General features: G+C 38.5%; 1 protein-coding gene across 3 annotated transcripts in view; it reads left to right on the top strand.

Annotated features, from left to right (window-relative positions):
• The window catches only part of CUL3 (cullin 3), a 112,672-nt gene that overhangs the window by 15,990 nt on the left and 81,497 nt on the right, over window positions 1–15,185 (top strand). The window contains 1 exon segment of one of the 3 annotated variants that reach the window (NM_001266652.1): window positions 12,236–12,433. The exons of 1 other annotated variant lie outside the window; for it this stretch is intronic. In NM_001266652.1, coding sequence (NP_001253581.1) covers window positions 12,236–12,433 — 198 coding nt within the window. 3 annotated transcript variants of the gene reach the window in all.

Genomic DNA, 15,185 nt, shown 5'->3' with positions numbered 1-15,185 from the left:
TTGCTAGATCCCTTAGCGTATTTGCAGTTATTGCAACTTAATCAGTTTTATCAATGGGATTAAAGCCCTGCTCAAATAATTTAGAATGTTACTTTAAAGAATGTTACTACTCTTTAAAAAAACACATTAATACATAAAGTTAGAGCCTTTGAATTTTATTGTTCCTGGAATGAAGTATAGCCTAAAGTTTTTATTGTTAACATACTGATGAGGTTAGAGTTGAACATTTAGTCATTTAAAAAAATTTTCGATAGCAGTTAGTGTTGCTTCTGTGTCAGGGATGGGCAAGTGGAAAGATTAAAGTTCATTAGTAACATCATTATTTTGCCAAGGCTGTTGACGTGTATTTGATGCCAAGACCCCATCGTGTGGATGTATTAATCTGCACTTGAAGTCCATTTCATTTGATACGTAGTTTTTGGACTTGTTTGTTTTAGGGAAAGATTGTAGCTTATTGATCCGCTTCTGAAGGGCCTATTTCGTCTGCCATTTTTTTCCCAGTTAATATTTATTAGTAAAATTAATGATTAAGCAGCCTTCTGAGTGAGGCCTTTAGTTAGGTGAATGGGAAAAATCTGAAAATATTGCTTGATGTAAAATTTAAAAGTGTGTTACTTGTACACTACTTCTGTTAGAAAAATATTTGATTATTTAAAAATTAGATTACTTGCTGAGGGTAAACACATTCAACCATTTTCCCGTATCATTGTGACTTATAAGTAAAATGTTTGTGTTGTCAAAATTACATTGGTATAACATGAGTAAAGTGTATTTATTCAACAGACATTTGTTTACAACCTTCAATGTGGCATTGAAGAAAAATGCATAATCACTTAAGAAGCTCATAGTCTAGTGAAAGAAGATGCATAAACAGATAATTAAGCTATATGGGAGTGTAGTGGTGGTTACAAACTGTCACTAGTAGTTATAGACTATCACCACATTCCCATATAAACAAAAATACACTACAGTTTATTTAGTGTATAGTTAGGTAAATATAGTTTACACTATAAAATAGCAGGGAAGAACTGAGAAGAAGTTGTTAACTTTGCTTGAGGAGTTCAGCGAAGGATTCCTGGAGGTTATGACACCTGAGCTGTGTTCAGAAGATATGTAAAGAATCAGATAAAGAAAAGGCAAAGCAAAGGAGGACCAAAAGCAGGGGGAAAAAAAAGATATGGGAACTGAAATAAGTGGGGAGGGGCTGTGACAGTGATGGAAAGATAGTGAGAAATAGCAAGTTGTGTAAGAATTCCCATTGGTTTAATGTTGTTAGGAAATACATGTCAGACAGGTGTGGAGAAGTGAGCATAAACTAGGTCTATGCCTACTATGCTACCATAGAAGGGTTTTGAATAGGGTCGTGGTATGCCTGTGTTTATTTTGATTGTGATTTTGAAGGAGTAGATTCCATGACGTTGGAGTTCATAGTGTTTGGAAGGCTTTTGCAATGAAGTGTGAAAGTTTTGGGGTTTTTTTTTTTTTTGAGATGGAGTCTCACTCTGTTGCCCAGGCTGGAGTGCAGTGGCGTGATCTCTGCTCACTGCAAGTTCCACCTCCCCAGTTCACACCATTGTCCTACCTCAGCCTCCCAAGTAGCTAGGACTACCAGGCGCCCATCACCACACCCAGCTAATTTTTTTTTGTATTTTTTAGTGGAGATGGGATTTCATCGTGTTTGCCAGGATGGTCTTGAACTCCTGACCTCATGATCCGCCCACCTCTGCCTCCCAAAGTGCTGGGATTACAGGCGTGAGCTACCGCGCCTGGCCCAGGTGAAAGTTTTAAGACCGTAGTAAAGTTGACCCTTGAACAACATGGGTTTGAACTTCATGGATTCACTTACTGCATGGGTTTTTTCCAATGAATATATTGGAAAACTTTATGGAGATTTGAAAATACTCACAGATGAAATGTGTAGCCTCAAAATAACAACAACAAATAACTGTTACGAATGCATACAGTGTATGTAGATGCTAGTCTGTGTATCCTTTACGACCATAAAATATACACAAATCTATTACAAAAAGCTAAAATTTATTAAAACTTAGGCACACACTTACAGATTGTACATGGTGCCATTTGCAGTCAAGAGAAATGTAAACAAGTGTAAAGATGCAGTATTAAACTGTAACTGCATAAAATTAACTGTAGTACATATTGTACTGCTGTAATACATTTTATAGCCACCTCTTACTGCTAACAGGGTAAGCTCAATCAAATGTTGCAAGTATGCACTTAAAATGCCTTGTGGCTAGGTGCAGTGGCTCACACCTGTAATTGGAGCACCTAGGGAGGCCGAGGCAGAAGGATTGCTTGAGCCTAGGAGTTTTATTTATTTATTTATTTATTTATTTTTGAGACGGAGTCTCGCTCTGTCGCCCAGGCTGGAGTGCAGTGGTGCGATCTCGGCTCACTGCAACCTCCACCTCCTGGGTTCACGCCATTCTCCTGCCTCCGCCTCCCGAGTAGCTGGGACTGCAGGCGTCCGTCCCCACACCCGGCTAATTTTTTTGTATTTTTAGTAGAGACAGGGTTTCACTGTGTTGGCCAGGATGATTTTGATCTCCTGACCTTATGATCTGCCCACTTCGTCCTCCCAAAGTGCTGGGATTACAGGCGTGAGTCACCGTGCCTGGCCCAAGCCTAGGAGTTTTAAGACCACCCTGGGCAACAAAGCAAGACCCCCAGCTCTACCAGAAAAATTTTAAAAATTAGCCATGCATGGTGGCACACACCGGTAGTCCCAGCTGCTCAGGAGGCTGAGGCGGAAGGATCCCTTGAACCTGGGAGTTTGAGGCTGCAGTGAGCTATGATTGCACTACTGCACTCTAGCCTTGGTGATAGAGGAAGACCCTGTCTAAAACAGAAAAACATCTTGTGACTAATATCTTCATTGAGCAGTTTCTCTTTGTAGTGCAGTAAAAATTTTCTTTTGCGGTTTTCACATATTTTTCATTATGCTTAGTGGAATACTGTAAACCTGGAATAACCCAATGGAACCCATTCGACGTGCCCCTAGTGAACCTGGAAGTGCTCCTACAAAGCAGAGAAAAGTCATGACATTACAAGAAATTGTTGAATTGCTTGATGTGCACTAGATTAAGTTCTGCAGCTGTGGTTACCTGCCATTTCTAGGTAAATGAAGCCAGTACCATTGTTAAAAGGAAGTTTGTGAAGCCGTCACTACACCTGTGCCAGCTGGTGCAAAAACCTTGTGCTTTTTGCAAAATACTTTTTTTTTTTTTTTTTTGAGACGGAATCTCGCTCTGTCGCCCGGGCTGAAGTGCAGTGGCGTGATCTCAGCTCACTGCAAGCCCCACCTCCCAGGTTCACTCCATTCTCCCGCCTCAGTCTCCGGAGTAGCTGGGACTACAGGTGCCCGCCACCACGCCCAGCTAATTTTTTTGTATTTCTAGTAGAGATGGGGTTTCACTGTGTTAGCCAGGATGGTCTCGAGCTCCTGACTTCGTGATCTGCCCGCCTCAGCCTCCCAAAGTGCTGGGATTACAGGCGTGAGCCACCGCGCCTGGCCTGCAAAATACTTTTTTATCTCATATTGAATATGCAGCTTGTATGTGGGTGCAGAATTGCTGTAAGGAAAGTATAGTTAGTGATTCTAATATGAATTGAGGAAAATGAAGTCATTACATGACAAAGTCAAGGGAAGGTGAAGGATCTAAAGCTGGAGAATGTAATGCCAGCAAAGGATGGTTTGATAATTTTAGAAAGAAGTTTGGCTTAAAAAGTATCAAGGTAACAGGAGAAGCAGCTTCTGCCGATGAAGAGGCAGCAGACAAGTTCCCAGACACCATCAAGAAAATCATTGAAGAGAAAGGTTATCTGCCTAAACAGGTTTTTGATGTAGACAAAAGGGCCCTATTCTGGAAAAAAGTGCCACAAAGGACATTGGCTTGTAAGGAAGAGAAGCACATACTAGGGTGTACAAGGCAGGAAGGGATAAGCTAACTCTGCTGTTTTGTGCAAGTGCAGTTGGGTTTATGATCAGGGCTGACTTTATCTATAAATCTACTAACCTCTGAGCCGTGAAGAAAAAAGATAAATACTGGCTGCCAGTCTTTTGGTTGTACAAGAAGGCCTGGACTTCTTTTTCTTAATTGGTTCCATCAGTGCTTTGTCCCTGACGTCAGAAAGTACCTTGTCAGTAAGGGACTGCCTTTTAAGTATTTTTTCTATTGGACAATGCACCTAGCCACGCAGAACCTCATGAGTTCTTCATCACTGGAGGTATTGTATCCTTGACCTTAAATAAAGTGTTTTAAATTCAGCCTGTAGATGGGGAAGGTGGGGGGTTAATACGTACCTTTAAGGCTCATTAAACACAGTAGTAGTAATCTATGGAAAAGATTGTCATTGCTATGGAAGAGAACCTCAATAGAGGGAACATGATGAAAGTCTGGAAGGGTTACACCATTGAAGATGCCATCATTGTTAAAAAGCCGTGAAAGCCATCTAGCCCGAAGTGATAGATTCTTGCTAGAGAAAAACTGTGTCCAGATGTTGTACATGACTTCGCAAGATTTATGACAGAGCCAGTCAGAATCCTGAAAGACAGTGTGGCTGTGGTAAAGTGGGGAGTGAAGGGTTTCAGGATATGGATCTTGAAAAAATTCAAGAGCTAATGGACGTCACACCAGAAGAATCAACAGAAGATGTCTTGATGGAGATGAGTGCTTCTGAACCAGTGACAGATGATGAGGAAGATGTAGAAGAAGCAGTGCCAAAAACCAAATTGACATTAGAGAATCTGGCAGGAGGTTTCTGATACTCAAGAATGCTTTGACTTTTATGACATGAACCCTTCTGTGATGGTGGGCACTGAAATTTAAAAAGTGGCACAAGGATTGGGACCAGATAGAAACATTTTTAGAGGAATGAAAAAGCAGAAAAGTTAGACAAATTACAATGTGTTTTTGTAAAGTTACAGAGCATGGCTGCCTCTCCTGCCTCCCCTTCTGCCTCTACCTCCTCTATCTCTTGTGCCTCTGCCACCCTTAAGACAGCAAGACCAACTACTTCTCTTCCTCCTGCACCTCAGCTTACTGAATGTGAAGACCAGAAGGATGGGGACCTTTATGGCAATCCACTTCCACTTATTGAATACCAAATACATTTTCTTTTTCTTAAAATGTTCTTAATTTTCTCTCTGTTGCAATGTTATTAATATTTTTTCTTTTTCTTATTCTTAGAATACAGTGTGTAATATCTGTAACATACAAAATAGGTGTTAATAGACTGTTTGTGTTATTGGTAAAGCTTTGGGTCGACAGTAGGCTATTAGTAATCAGGGGACTTAAAAGTTACACACAGTATTTTGACTGCACAGGAGGTCAGTTTTTCCTAACTCCCACGTGGTTCAGTGGTCAACTGTATTCGGGATGAAAAAATGGGAACATATTTGAGAAATATCTTGGGCTTAATGTCAGTAGTACTTGATGATTGAATAAGAAGGAGATGAGAGATAAGAAAAAATGTAAGACTTCTGCTTCTAGCTTGTATAATTATGTAGTTTGTATTGCCACAACTGAATTAGAGATTACAGGAAGAAGGTTTGGGCAGGTTTGAATGGTGAGTTCACCAGGGATTTTTGATGTGTTGAGTTTGATCTGTGTCTGGAGCATTTGATTGGAGACATGTAGCAGGTGGTTGAAACAAGAGTTTTAGACATTGGGGGGAAGATCTGGGCAGGCAGTATAGATTTGGGAGTCGTTAATGCAAATACCAGTACAGAAGTCCCCCCCATCCACAGGGATCTGTTTATTCCAAGATCCCCAGTGGATACCTGAGACCATATAGCCCTGAGCCCTGTATGTACTGTTTTTTCCTATGACATTTAATTTACAATTTAGAAATAATAAGAGATTAGCAACAACAATAATAAAGTAGAAGAATTATAACTATATTGTAAAAAAAACAACATGAATGCCGTCTCTCAAAATAATCTTGTACTGTACTTAACCTTTGTGATAGTATGAGATGATACACTGCCTATGTGATGAGATGAAGTAGGGTGAATGATTGTGGCCATACTTCTGTAGTTTTGAGTTGTGACAGCAAAACTAGTGCAAATTATTTTTCCTTCTCCACAGTTTCATGGATAGAAGATGTGTTCTTTTTTGTTGTTGTTGTTTTCTCCTGAGACAGAGTCTTGCTCTGTTGCCCAGGCTGGAGTACAGTGCCACAATGTCAGCTCAGTTCAATGAACCTCCACCTCCTGTGTTCAAGTGATTCTTGTGCCCTAGCCTCCCAGGTAGCTGGGATTACAGGTGTGTGCCACCGAACCCATCTGATTTTTGCATTTTTAGTAGAGATGGAGTTTCATCGTGTTGGCCAGGCTGGTCTTAAACTTGTGGCCTCAAGTGAACCGTCCGCCTGGGCCTCCCACAGTGCTGGGATTGCAGGCGTGAGCCACCATCCTGGCCAGAAGATTTGTTCTTAACATAGATCTTAGCAATCTCAGCTTATCTTTTTTTTTTTCCTTATTAAGCAGAGAACTTTCACCTTTTCACTTAGAGGAAGCACTTTATTGCTTCTCTTTGGCATTTCTGAATTGTCAGTGTCACTACTCTTGTGGTTTGGGGACAGTATTAAGTAAGATAAAATTGCCTGTACACAAGCATTGTGATTTTGATCTGATAAACCAGATGGCTGTTAAGTTACCAAGTTTTTACGGGTGTGTAACATAGTGTAGAAATGCTGGACAAAGATATAATTCAGGATTCACATCCTGAGTGGGATGGCACGAGATTTCATGATACTGCATAAAACGGCATGCAATTTAAAGTTTATGAATTGATATTTCTGGAATTTTTCATTTAATATTTTCAGGCAGTGGTTGATTGCAAGTAACTTAAACCAAGGGAGGTGAAACTGTAGATAAGAGTACTATTATAGTTTATCTTCTTTAAGATATGGACAAACTTGGGAAATCTGATAAAAATTAGGGGCCTACTCTCCAGAAAAGTGAACTCATAGTATACTTGGAAAGTTTTGTTTATTGTTTTAGGAACCTCTGGAATCCCTTGCAGTCAATCTGGAGTCTCTTAAGTTTTAGAACCCTACATGTACGGCTAATAGATGTAACCATGACAACGAATGAAAATACATAGGGACCCAGTAGAGAGTGAAAAGAGCCAAGGACAGAGTTCTGAGGAGGAAAGTGATTTAAATGGCTCTGGAAAAGTAGTATATAAGAGATGTAGGAGAATAATGTTTTCTAAAAGAAAGCTACATTATACTGAAGTGCATTTATCATAGTGGTACTTTTAAGGTGCCTTTGTTTTAGTGCATATCTGTATATTTGCTAAGTTTGAAAAAGCTGTATTTCTTTCTGACATTTATTTGATGACTGTTGATGAGAGTTCAAGAGATTCTATCATTGGGCACTTTCCTTAATTGATGTATGAGGGATTATATTGTGCCCTGGCTGCATTAAATCTGCTGACATTCTCATTTAATCTTCATGACAGCCCTTTGAGATAGATACTGTTATTGAACCCAGGACTTAATTTTCTCAAGGTCACATGGCTTGTGAGTAACAAAGCTGTGGCACAAACCTAAGCCTGTCTGACAGCAAAACCTACGTTCTCTACCAATATACTATGTTTACCAAGATAATCAGTGACTCATACTGTGATGTTACTTTACCATATTAGCACAATGGAATGTGACGTTAGTCCACTGATACGGACTAGGTTTGGGGATATATAAGCTCTAATCCCAGCTCTGTGATTTTGGGTAAGTCATTTAATCTTTCTGGGTCTATTTTCGTTGCTGTCTTTTTTTTTTCTTTTTCTTTTTTTTTTTTTTTCTTTTTTTGAGACAAAGCCTTGCTCTGTTGCCCAGGCTGGAGTGGGCTGGCACGATCTTGGCTTACTTCAACCTCCACCTCCCGGGTTCAACCAATTTTCCTGCCTTAGCTTCCTCTGTAGCTGGGATTACAGGCACGCACCACCACATCCGGCTGTTTTTTTGTATTTTTAGTAGGGATGGAGTTTCACCATGTTGGCTATGCTGGTATCGAACTCCCAACCTCAAGTGATCTGTCCACCTTGGCCTCCCAAAGTGCTGGGATTACAGGCGGGAGCCACTGTGCCTGGCTCTACTTCTCATTTGTTAGAAAAATTTTTAACCTTAGCTATCACCAGAAGAACATTTTTTCCTGTAGCCCCATCTCTTATCTATCAATAAGGCATGAATTAAAAAAAAAACAAAAGACTGCATACAACCTTGTGTAGTAAAACAACTCTTGATGTATATATGTGAAAATGGTTATGTTATAATGTGAGAGTACTTGTACAATGTTTGAGGCCTCTTGGTTTATAGTTTTAAAATTCTTCAGCTTCTAGTGGAAAAATTCAGTAATTTACTCTGGGTAGAGACCTTTTCATACTTTTTTCTGGCTTTCAGGGGATTTTAGGTTATAGAGCCTGAAAAGATCATTTGATGTTTTGCTCAGCTATTAGCAGTATAGGTATCTTTGAGGCTTATAGTTGACATTAACTTTGCTTTTTTTTGAAATTGTTCTGAGTATTTTGTTTTATCTGTTTGTTAATGTCAAGGGGTAGTGTCTTAGTTTGCTTTATTAGAACCTCAGCATATGCAATCAACAAACTAAAACCACATTGCACATACATAGCTATGGTATTTGAGGCCATCATTATTGCATGGCCTTGAATCTTCTGTTTGTGAATAGCCATATCTGTGCATGTTAATATGGATGACATCCTGTCTATCAGGATATCTGATTAAAAATAGGTAGCAGTATAGGTGTAGGGGTAAATTCTTTTACAGTCATTTGACATAAGTCTGTGACAGACTTAGGTCTTGCATAGGATTTCGGTAAAAGAAAAGAAATTGTTCTGTTAAAGTTCCTTCTTAAGCTCTCCAGAAAAGATTAGAATAACAAGACTCAGTTTGAGTCATTTGCTTAAGGATCCTCTGGATTGAGAGTTGAGCTGGTATTTTACTGCCAGGGTGACTAAAATAACTATTTTGCCTACTCCTTCCTCTTTTCACATTCATACACATCAGACATGACTTGGAGAGTATTCCACTAACTCAGTAATTTTTATCCAGTTCAGATCAGAAGTATCTGTGAAGCTGATCAATGTTGCTTAGGTTGTAAATGGAGAACTTGGAGATTTTATGTGGCATTTACAGAGGGGTCATTAGTCAAATATTAGCAGAAAATCAGTCACCAAGTATGAATGCTTGTTATGTGCCAGATAGAGGCTGAGGAATTTGGCAGTGAAAAAAAGATCCCTGCCTTCATGAAGCTGACATTTGGTTGTAGAGAGAGAGACTAGGAAAATAATGAAGAATATGGGTTGGAGTTGGGGATCAGTAGTGAGGTGAGGCTGTTACTGTAAAGAAAGTGGGCATTTAAAACTTCACTGTAAGATGACAGTTGAGTAGAGGTTTGAGCCATGTAGTAGTCTGAGGGAAGAACATTTCAGACAGAAAGAATAGCAAATACAAAGACACTGAAATGAGCTTGTTTGATGTGTGCCAGGGAGTGCATGGAGCAGAGTGAGCAAAGGGGAAAAATGGATGAAGTTGAGAGATTATCAGATCGAATAAAGCTTATAGAACGTTGTAAGGACTTTGACTTTAACTCCAAGGGAAATGAGAAATCATTTGAGGATTTTTTGAGCAAATGAGTGACATGATTTGATTTATGCTTATAGAAGGTCACCCTGGTTTGCCTGATGATAGCAGGCCAGTAGTGGAGATAGAGACCAGTTGGAGGTGATGGTGGTTTGACCAGGATAGTAGCAGTGGAAGTGGTGAGAAAGAGTTGAATTCTGGGGATACATTTTGAAGTTAGAGACAACAGGATTTTCTAGTAGTGGGATCAGAGAGTAGTTGATGATGATCACAAACTTTTTGGCCGGAGCAGCTGGAAGGATGGAGTAGATGTTTGTTCGGTTGGAAAAGACTTCAGGGGAAACCAACCGAGGGAAAAGATTAGGAGTTTTGTTTCAGACTTGGTAACTTTGAGATGCCTTCTAGGCATTCAGATGGAAATGCTGAGTAGGTAGCTAGATATATGACTCTGGCATGTGACAGAGGGGGCTAAACAGAGAATGTATCAATTTTGAGATTGATTTAAAACCATGAGAATAGATAACATCAACTCCACCTAGAAACTGAGTGTGGCTAAAAAAAAAAAAAAAAAGAAAAGAAACTGAGTGGCTAGAAAACAGACGAACAAATAGGAGACAGAAATAGAAGAAACACAAGAGATTGTAGTGTTTGGAAGGTAAGTGAGGAATTTGTTTCTTTTTCTTCTTCTTCTTTTTTGATACAGGGTCTTGCTCTGTCATCCAGGCTGGTGTGTAGTGGCACAATCTCCACTCACTGCAGCCTCAACCTCCTGGGCTCAAGCAATCCTCCTGCCTCGGCCCCACTAAGGAGCTGGCACTACAGGTGCACGCCACCATGCCCAACTAATTTGTGTACTTTTAGTAGAGACGGGGTTTTGCCATATTGCCCGACCTGATCTTGAACCCCTGGTTTCAAGTTCTCCTCCTGCTTCGACTTCCCAAAGTGCTGGGGTTAGAGGTGTGAGGCACCATGCCTTGCCAAATTTGTTTCAAGTATTAGAAGTGATCAGCTCTTTCAAATGCTGCTGGATAGGTCAAGTAAGAGGAGAACTGAGACTTTGACCATTAGATTTTAGCAATATAGAAGTCACTGGGGGCTTTCTCAAGAGCAGTTTCAGTGAAATGGTAGAGATGAAAGCCCTATTGGAGTAGATTCAAGATAAAATGGAAAGATGGAACTTGGAGACAGTGTATGTAGAATCTCCCCTGCTCGTTGCCTGTGGTTTTGCCATAAATGGAAAGAGAGATTAGATGGTGCTGAAGGAATATATGAGTTTGTGCGGATTTGTTTTTGACATAGGAAACTGACAACTTTTTAATCTTTTTTTTTTTTTTTTTTTTTTTTTTTGAGACGCGATCTTGCTCTGTCACCCAGGCTGGAGTGCAGTGGTGTGATCTTGGATCCCTGCAGCCTGTGCCTCTGGGCTCAAGTGATTCTCCTACCTCAGCCTCCTGGGTAGCTAGGACTATAAGCATGCGCCACCACACTCAGCTAATACTTAAAATTTTTTTTTGTAGAGACAGGGTCTCACTATATTGCCCAGGCTGGTCTTAAACTCCTAAGCTCAAGTGATCCTTCCACCTCAATCTCCCAGAATACTAGAATTGCAGGCATGAGCCAGTCCACGTGGTAAAACTGACAGTTTTTAGTATGAATGGAAATTGTCTACCAGAGGAAAAATTCTGATGGTGCTGAGATGAGTGATTACTAAAGGGAGACCTTTTCAATAGGTGGTTTGGCATAGAACTAGAGATTTACTTGTCAGATTTCATCCTGTGTAATATTGCCTTGGGTTCTTGTTAAAATGTCGAGTCTGTTTCTGTAGGTCTGGAGTAAGGCCTGGAATTCTGCAATTCTAACAAGTTCCTAGGTGTTGCTTATGTGTCTGGTCCTTACGCTATACTTCAAGTACAATAACTTGGCACTTTGAGCTCAAGATCCTAGCAGGTTTTATTGGCATAAAATCAGATTGGTTGGTGTGTGAATATGATTGGAATTTGTATAGTGTCTTATCAGGTTGTTTTTACTTTCTCAGTGGAATAGGAAGCAGTCATAATCATAGAATGAGGATGGAGGATATGGTATAAAATCATCTAGAAGAGTAGAGTCAGTAGACTGACTAGTGGAATTGTGAGGTTGCATGAAGGCTGCACTTACAACGTTAGTGGTTATGAATTTAAACTCACATGGACCAAAAATATGGGCATATGTTATTCTTCATTTTCTTTCAGCTATACGGATATATGTCAGGAGTATGTGGGCTGTTGGGATTTAACTTGGCAAGTATTTTGGTGGGAGAGAGAGAAGGGGTAAGTGACTTACAGGTATATAAATCATTATGATTTTATTTAAAGTGAAGAGTTCTGCTCCAGGTAAGATTGGAGGGAGGTCTTAAAAGATTTGAAATTGCTTCTGACAGATTTAGAAACTATTTTTAAATGTATCCCTTTTTTTCCCCCCTGTTAAAACAGGTTGTTAATGTTCTTATGTGTCATACAGTTATAAAATATTTACTATATATGGACAAAATATAGAAAGACTTTCAACCATTGGTTTTTTTTTTTTTTTTTTTTTTTTTGTCTCTTCTCTCTCTTGGATATTACAGATGACCATGGATGAAAAATATGTAAACAGCATTTGGGACCTTCTGAAAAATGCAATTCAAGAAATCCAGCGTAAGAATAACAGTGGTCTTAGTTTTGAGGAGCTCTATAGAAATGCATATACAATGGTTTTGCATAAACATGGAGAAAAGCTCTACACTGGACTAAGAGAAGTTGTTACCGAACATCTCATAAATAAGGTATCAAACTTTAAAGGACTATTGCTAATACTATATTGAATGTAGAAAATCCTTTATACCATATTGCACTTTGACTGGAACTATTCTTTTTAAAGGCACCAGAGCCTATAGATATTACTAATTCATGACTATTATAAGCACTCATGAAAAATTTATAATCAGCTAAATCGAAAATTTTGATAATTGAGAAATGAAGTTTGTGAGCTATAATGCATTCTATAAATCATAATGAAGCAAACTCAGTAATTCACAAATGTTTGTTAATATGTTAATTACAAGGAATTTTTTTCCTTAAAATGATTTAATCAGCCCATTTTTACTTTCTCATTTTTCTGTATATTTGAACACAATAAAACTACGTTGTTTAAAAGTATTTTTAAGACAGTTCGCTAACTAAAATTCACTTTATTTTAACTGAGTTCTGTGGTACATGTGAATTTTTTTAAAAGATAAATTATTGGTGGGCTGTTGACATTATTACAAATGGTTCTCTGATTTCAGAATGATATTTTTTTTTAGAACAAATGTTTTTATAGAGCGAACTCTTCCATTGCATGTAAAATGTAATTTCATTTAGAAAATAACTTCTGTTACAATGCCTTGCTTTAAGATTGTCAAATAAAATGTAAAATACCACACAGACTGATAAAAACTTCTCATAGTCTTTATGTGGTATTGGGGTATTTATTTTTTTAATTTTATTTTGAAAAAAAGTTTTATGAATAGCACGATGTGAACTCTTGTGTACCCTTCACCTAGATTCACCAGTTGTTTACATTTTGCTACTTTTTTTTGCCAGTTTTTCTGTTGATTACTGTTATCATTATTATTATTGCTGAACCGTTAGAGAATAAGTTTTAGATTTCATCTACCCTAAAAGACTTTACAACATTTCTTTTAAGAATAAGGAAATTATCTTACTTAACCAAAGAACAATGATCAAAATCAGGCAGTTTAACAATATAATACTGTTGCCTAATACATTCCTTATTCAGATTTCACCAATTGTCCTGTAGAGCGGTGATTTCCTTTATAGCAATTTGTTTTCTGATCCAGGATCCAGTCCAGGATCTCATGTTCAATTCCTCAGCCTTTCTTTGTCTTTCAGCACATTGACATATTTGAAGAGTATAGGTCAGTTGTTTTGTAGATTATCCCTCAGTTTTTGGTGTGTCTGATTGTTTCCTCATGACTAGTTTCAGGTTATGCATTTTTGGCAGGAATAATACGTAAGTGATGTTGTGTCCTCAGTGCATCACATCAGGAGGCACTTGATGTCAGTTTATCCCATTATTGGTGATGTTAACTTTGATCATTGGTGTCCGCCAGATTTCTCCACTGTGAAGGTACCTTTTTTCCCTTTGTAATTCATAAGTAATCTGTTCAGATATATTTTGACACTGTATGAATAATCCTGTTCCCTAGAAACTTTCATGTGATGGTTTTGGCGTCCATTGATGATTCTTGCATGAATCATTATTACTATGGTGGTTCCAAAACAGTAATTTTCTATTTCTACTCTTTCTTCTGTAATTTCTTTCTCTTAAAGGGAATTACATGAGCCATGCAGTTAGTATCTTATGAAGCAAGGTGATTGTTCTTCACACAATCAGCAGTTTTTTATTAAGTGCCTATTATGCACAGCTTTCAGTGATAATATAGTGGATGCAAAGAGATACATACTGTCCTTTCCTGGGGTTTTTATTGTGATGTGAGAGATGGATGATACACACATTTAGATAACTGTGTGAGGCATTATATAATTAAGTGGCACGTGAGTTCCTTAGGCAATAAATGGCTTAAGAATTCAAACAAAGGAGAGGTTGCCCTGGGCTATAAGATTTTATGGGAAAGGATGAAATTGAGTTGAGCCTTGAAAAATATTTGGGATATATATGAACAGTGTGGTGGAAGGCATTCCAGGGTGGCAGATGTTGTGAAATTATATAGAGATGAACTGGTTGGTTAAACTTACGTGGTAAGTAGAGTTTGAGGCATATATTAATTATGGGGATTAGTAGACTGTAGTGTTACAAAGATGGTTTGGGAACAGATTGTAGAAAAATTTGGGTGCCAGGCTAAAGAATGTGGACTAAACTGTAGACAGTTATTGGAGGTTTTTAAGTGGGTGATAATGTGACAGAATATTTGAAGATGTGCTTTAAAGTGGGTGATTATGTGGCAGAATATTATGAGGATGCTTTAAATGTAAAATTGAGAGGAGGTTTATAAAATCAGGAGAAGACCTGGAAAGATCTGGGTAAAGTGATAGGCTAGAAATGAATGGATGATGTCAGAAATTCTAAACTAAGTCTAGACAAAGCTTGCTTACTTGGAGAATTACAGTGCCACCAATAGAATTATAATGCCACCAATAGCAAATACTATGAAGTAATAGTGGGAAACTGACTTGAAATGGATAGAGAATATGATAAGTTTTGTTTAGATTGTATTGAAAATATATTCTCACTTGGAAGATACCTTATCAATCATTTTGCATGTGAGGAAAATTGAGTGTGAGATCATAGTAAGATGCCCAAGTAGAGATATCATACGTTTGGAGACACATAGATTTAGAGCTTGGGCAGGAACTCAAAATTAGATGTGGAGATTTAGCATTTGGTAACATATACTGAGGAACAAGTGTTGGAGTTCAGAAAAGAAAGAGCCCAGAGCCAAAGGATGAATCTTAGGAGCAAACTATAGTAAGTAGGTGTGGGAAATGGAAAAAAACAATTTAAGAAATTTGGCA

The sequence above is a fragment of the Macaca mulatta genome, chromosome 12 (genome assembly GCF_049350105.2).
Source record: "Macaca mulatta isolate MMU2019108-1 chromosome 12, T2T-MMU8v2.0, whole genome shotgun sequence".
Classification (NCBI taxonomy): domain Eukaryota; kingdom Metazoa; phylum Chordata; class Mammalia; order Primates; family Cercopithecidae; genus Macaca; species Macaca mulatta.
The sequence above is the reverse complement of the archived record's forward strand: the minus strand, read 5'-3'. Positions and strand labels throughout refer to the sequence as shown.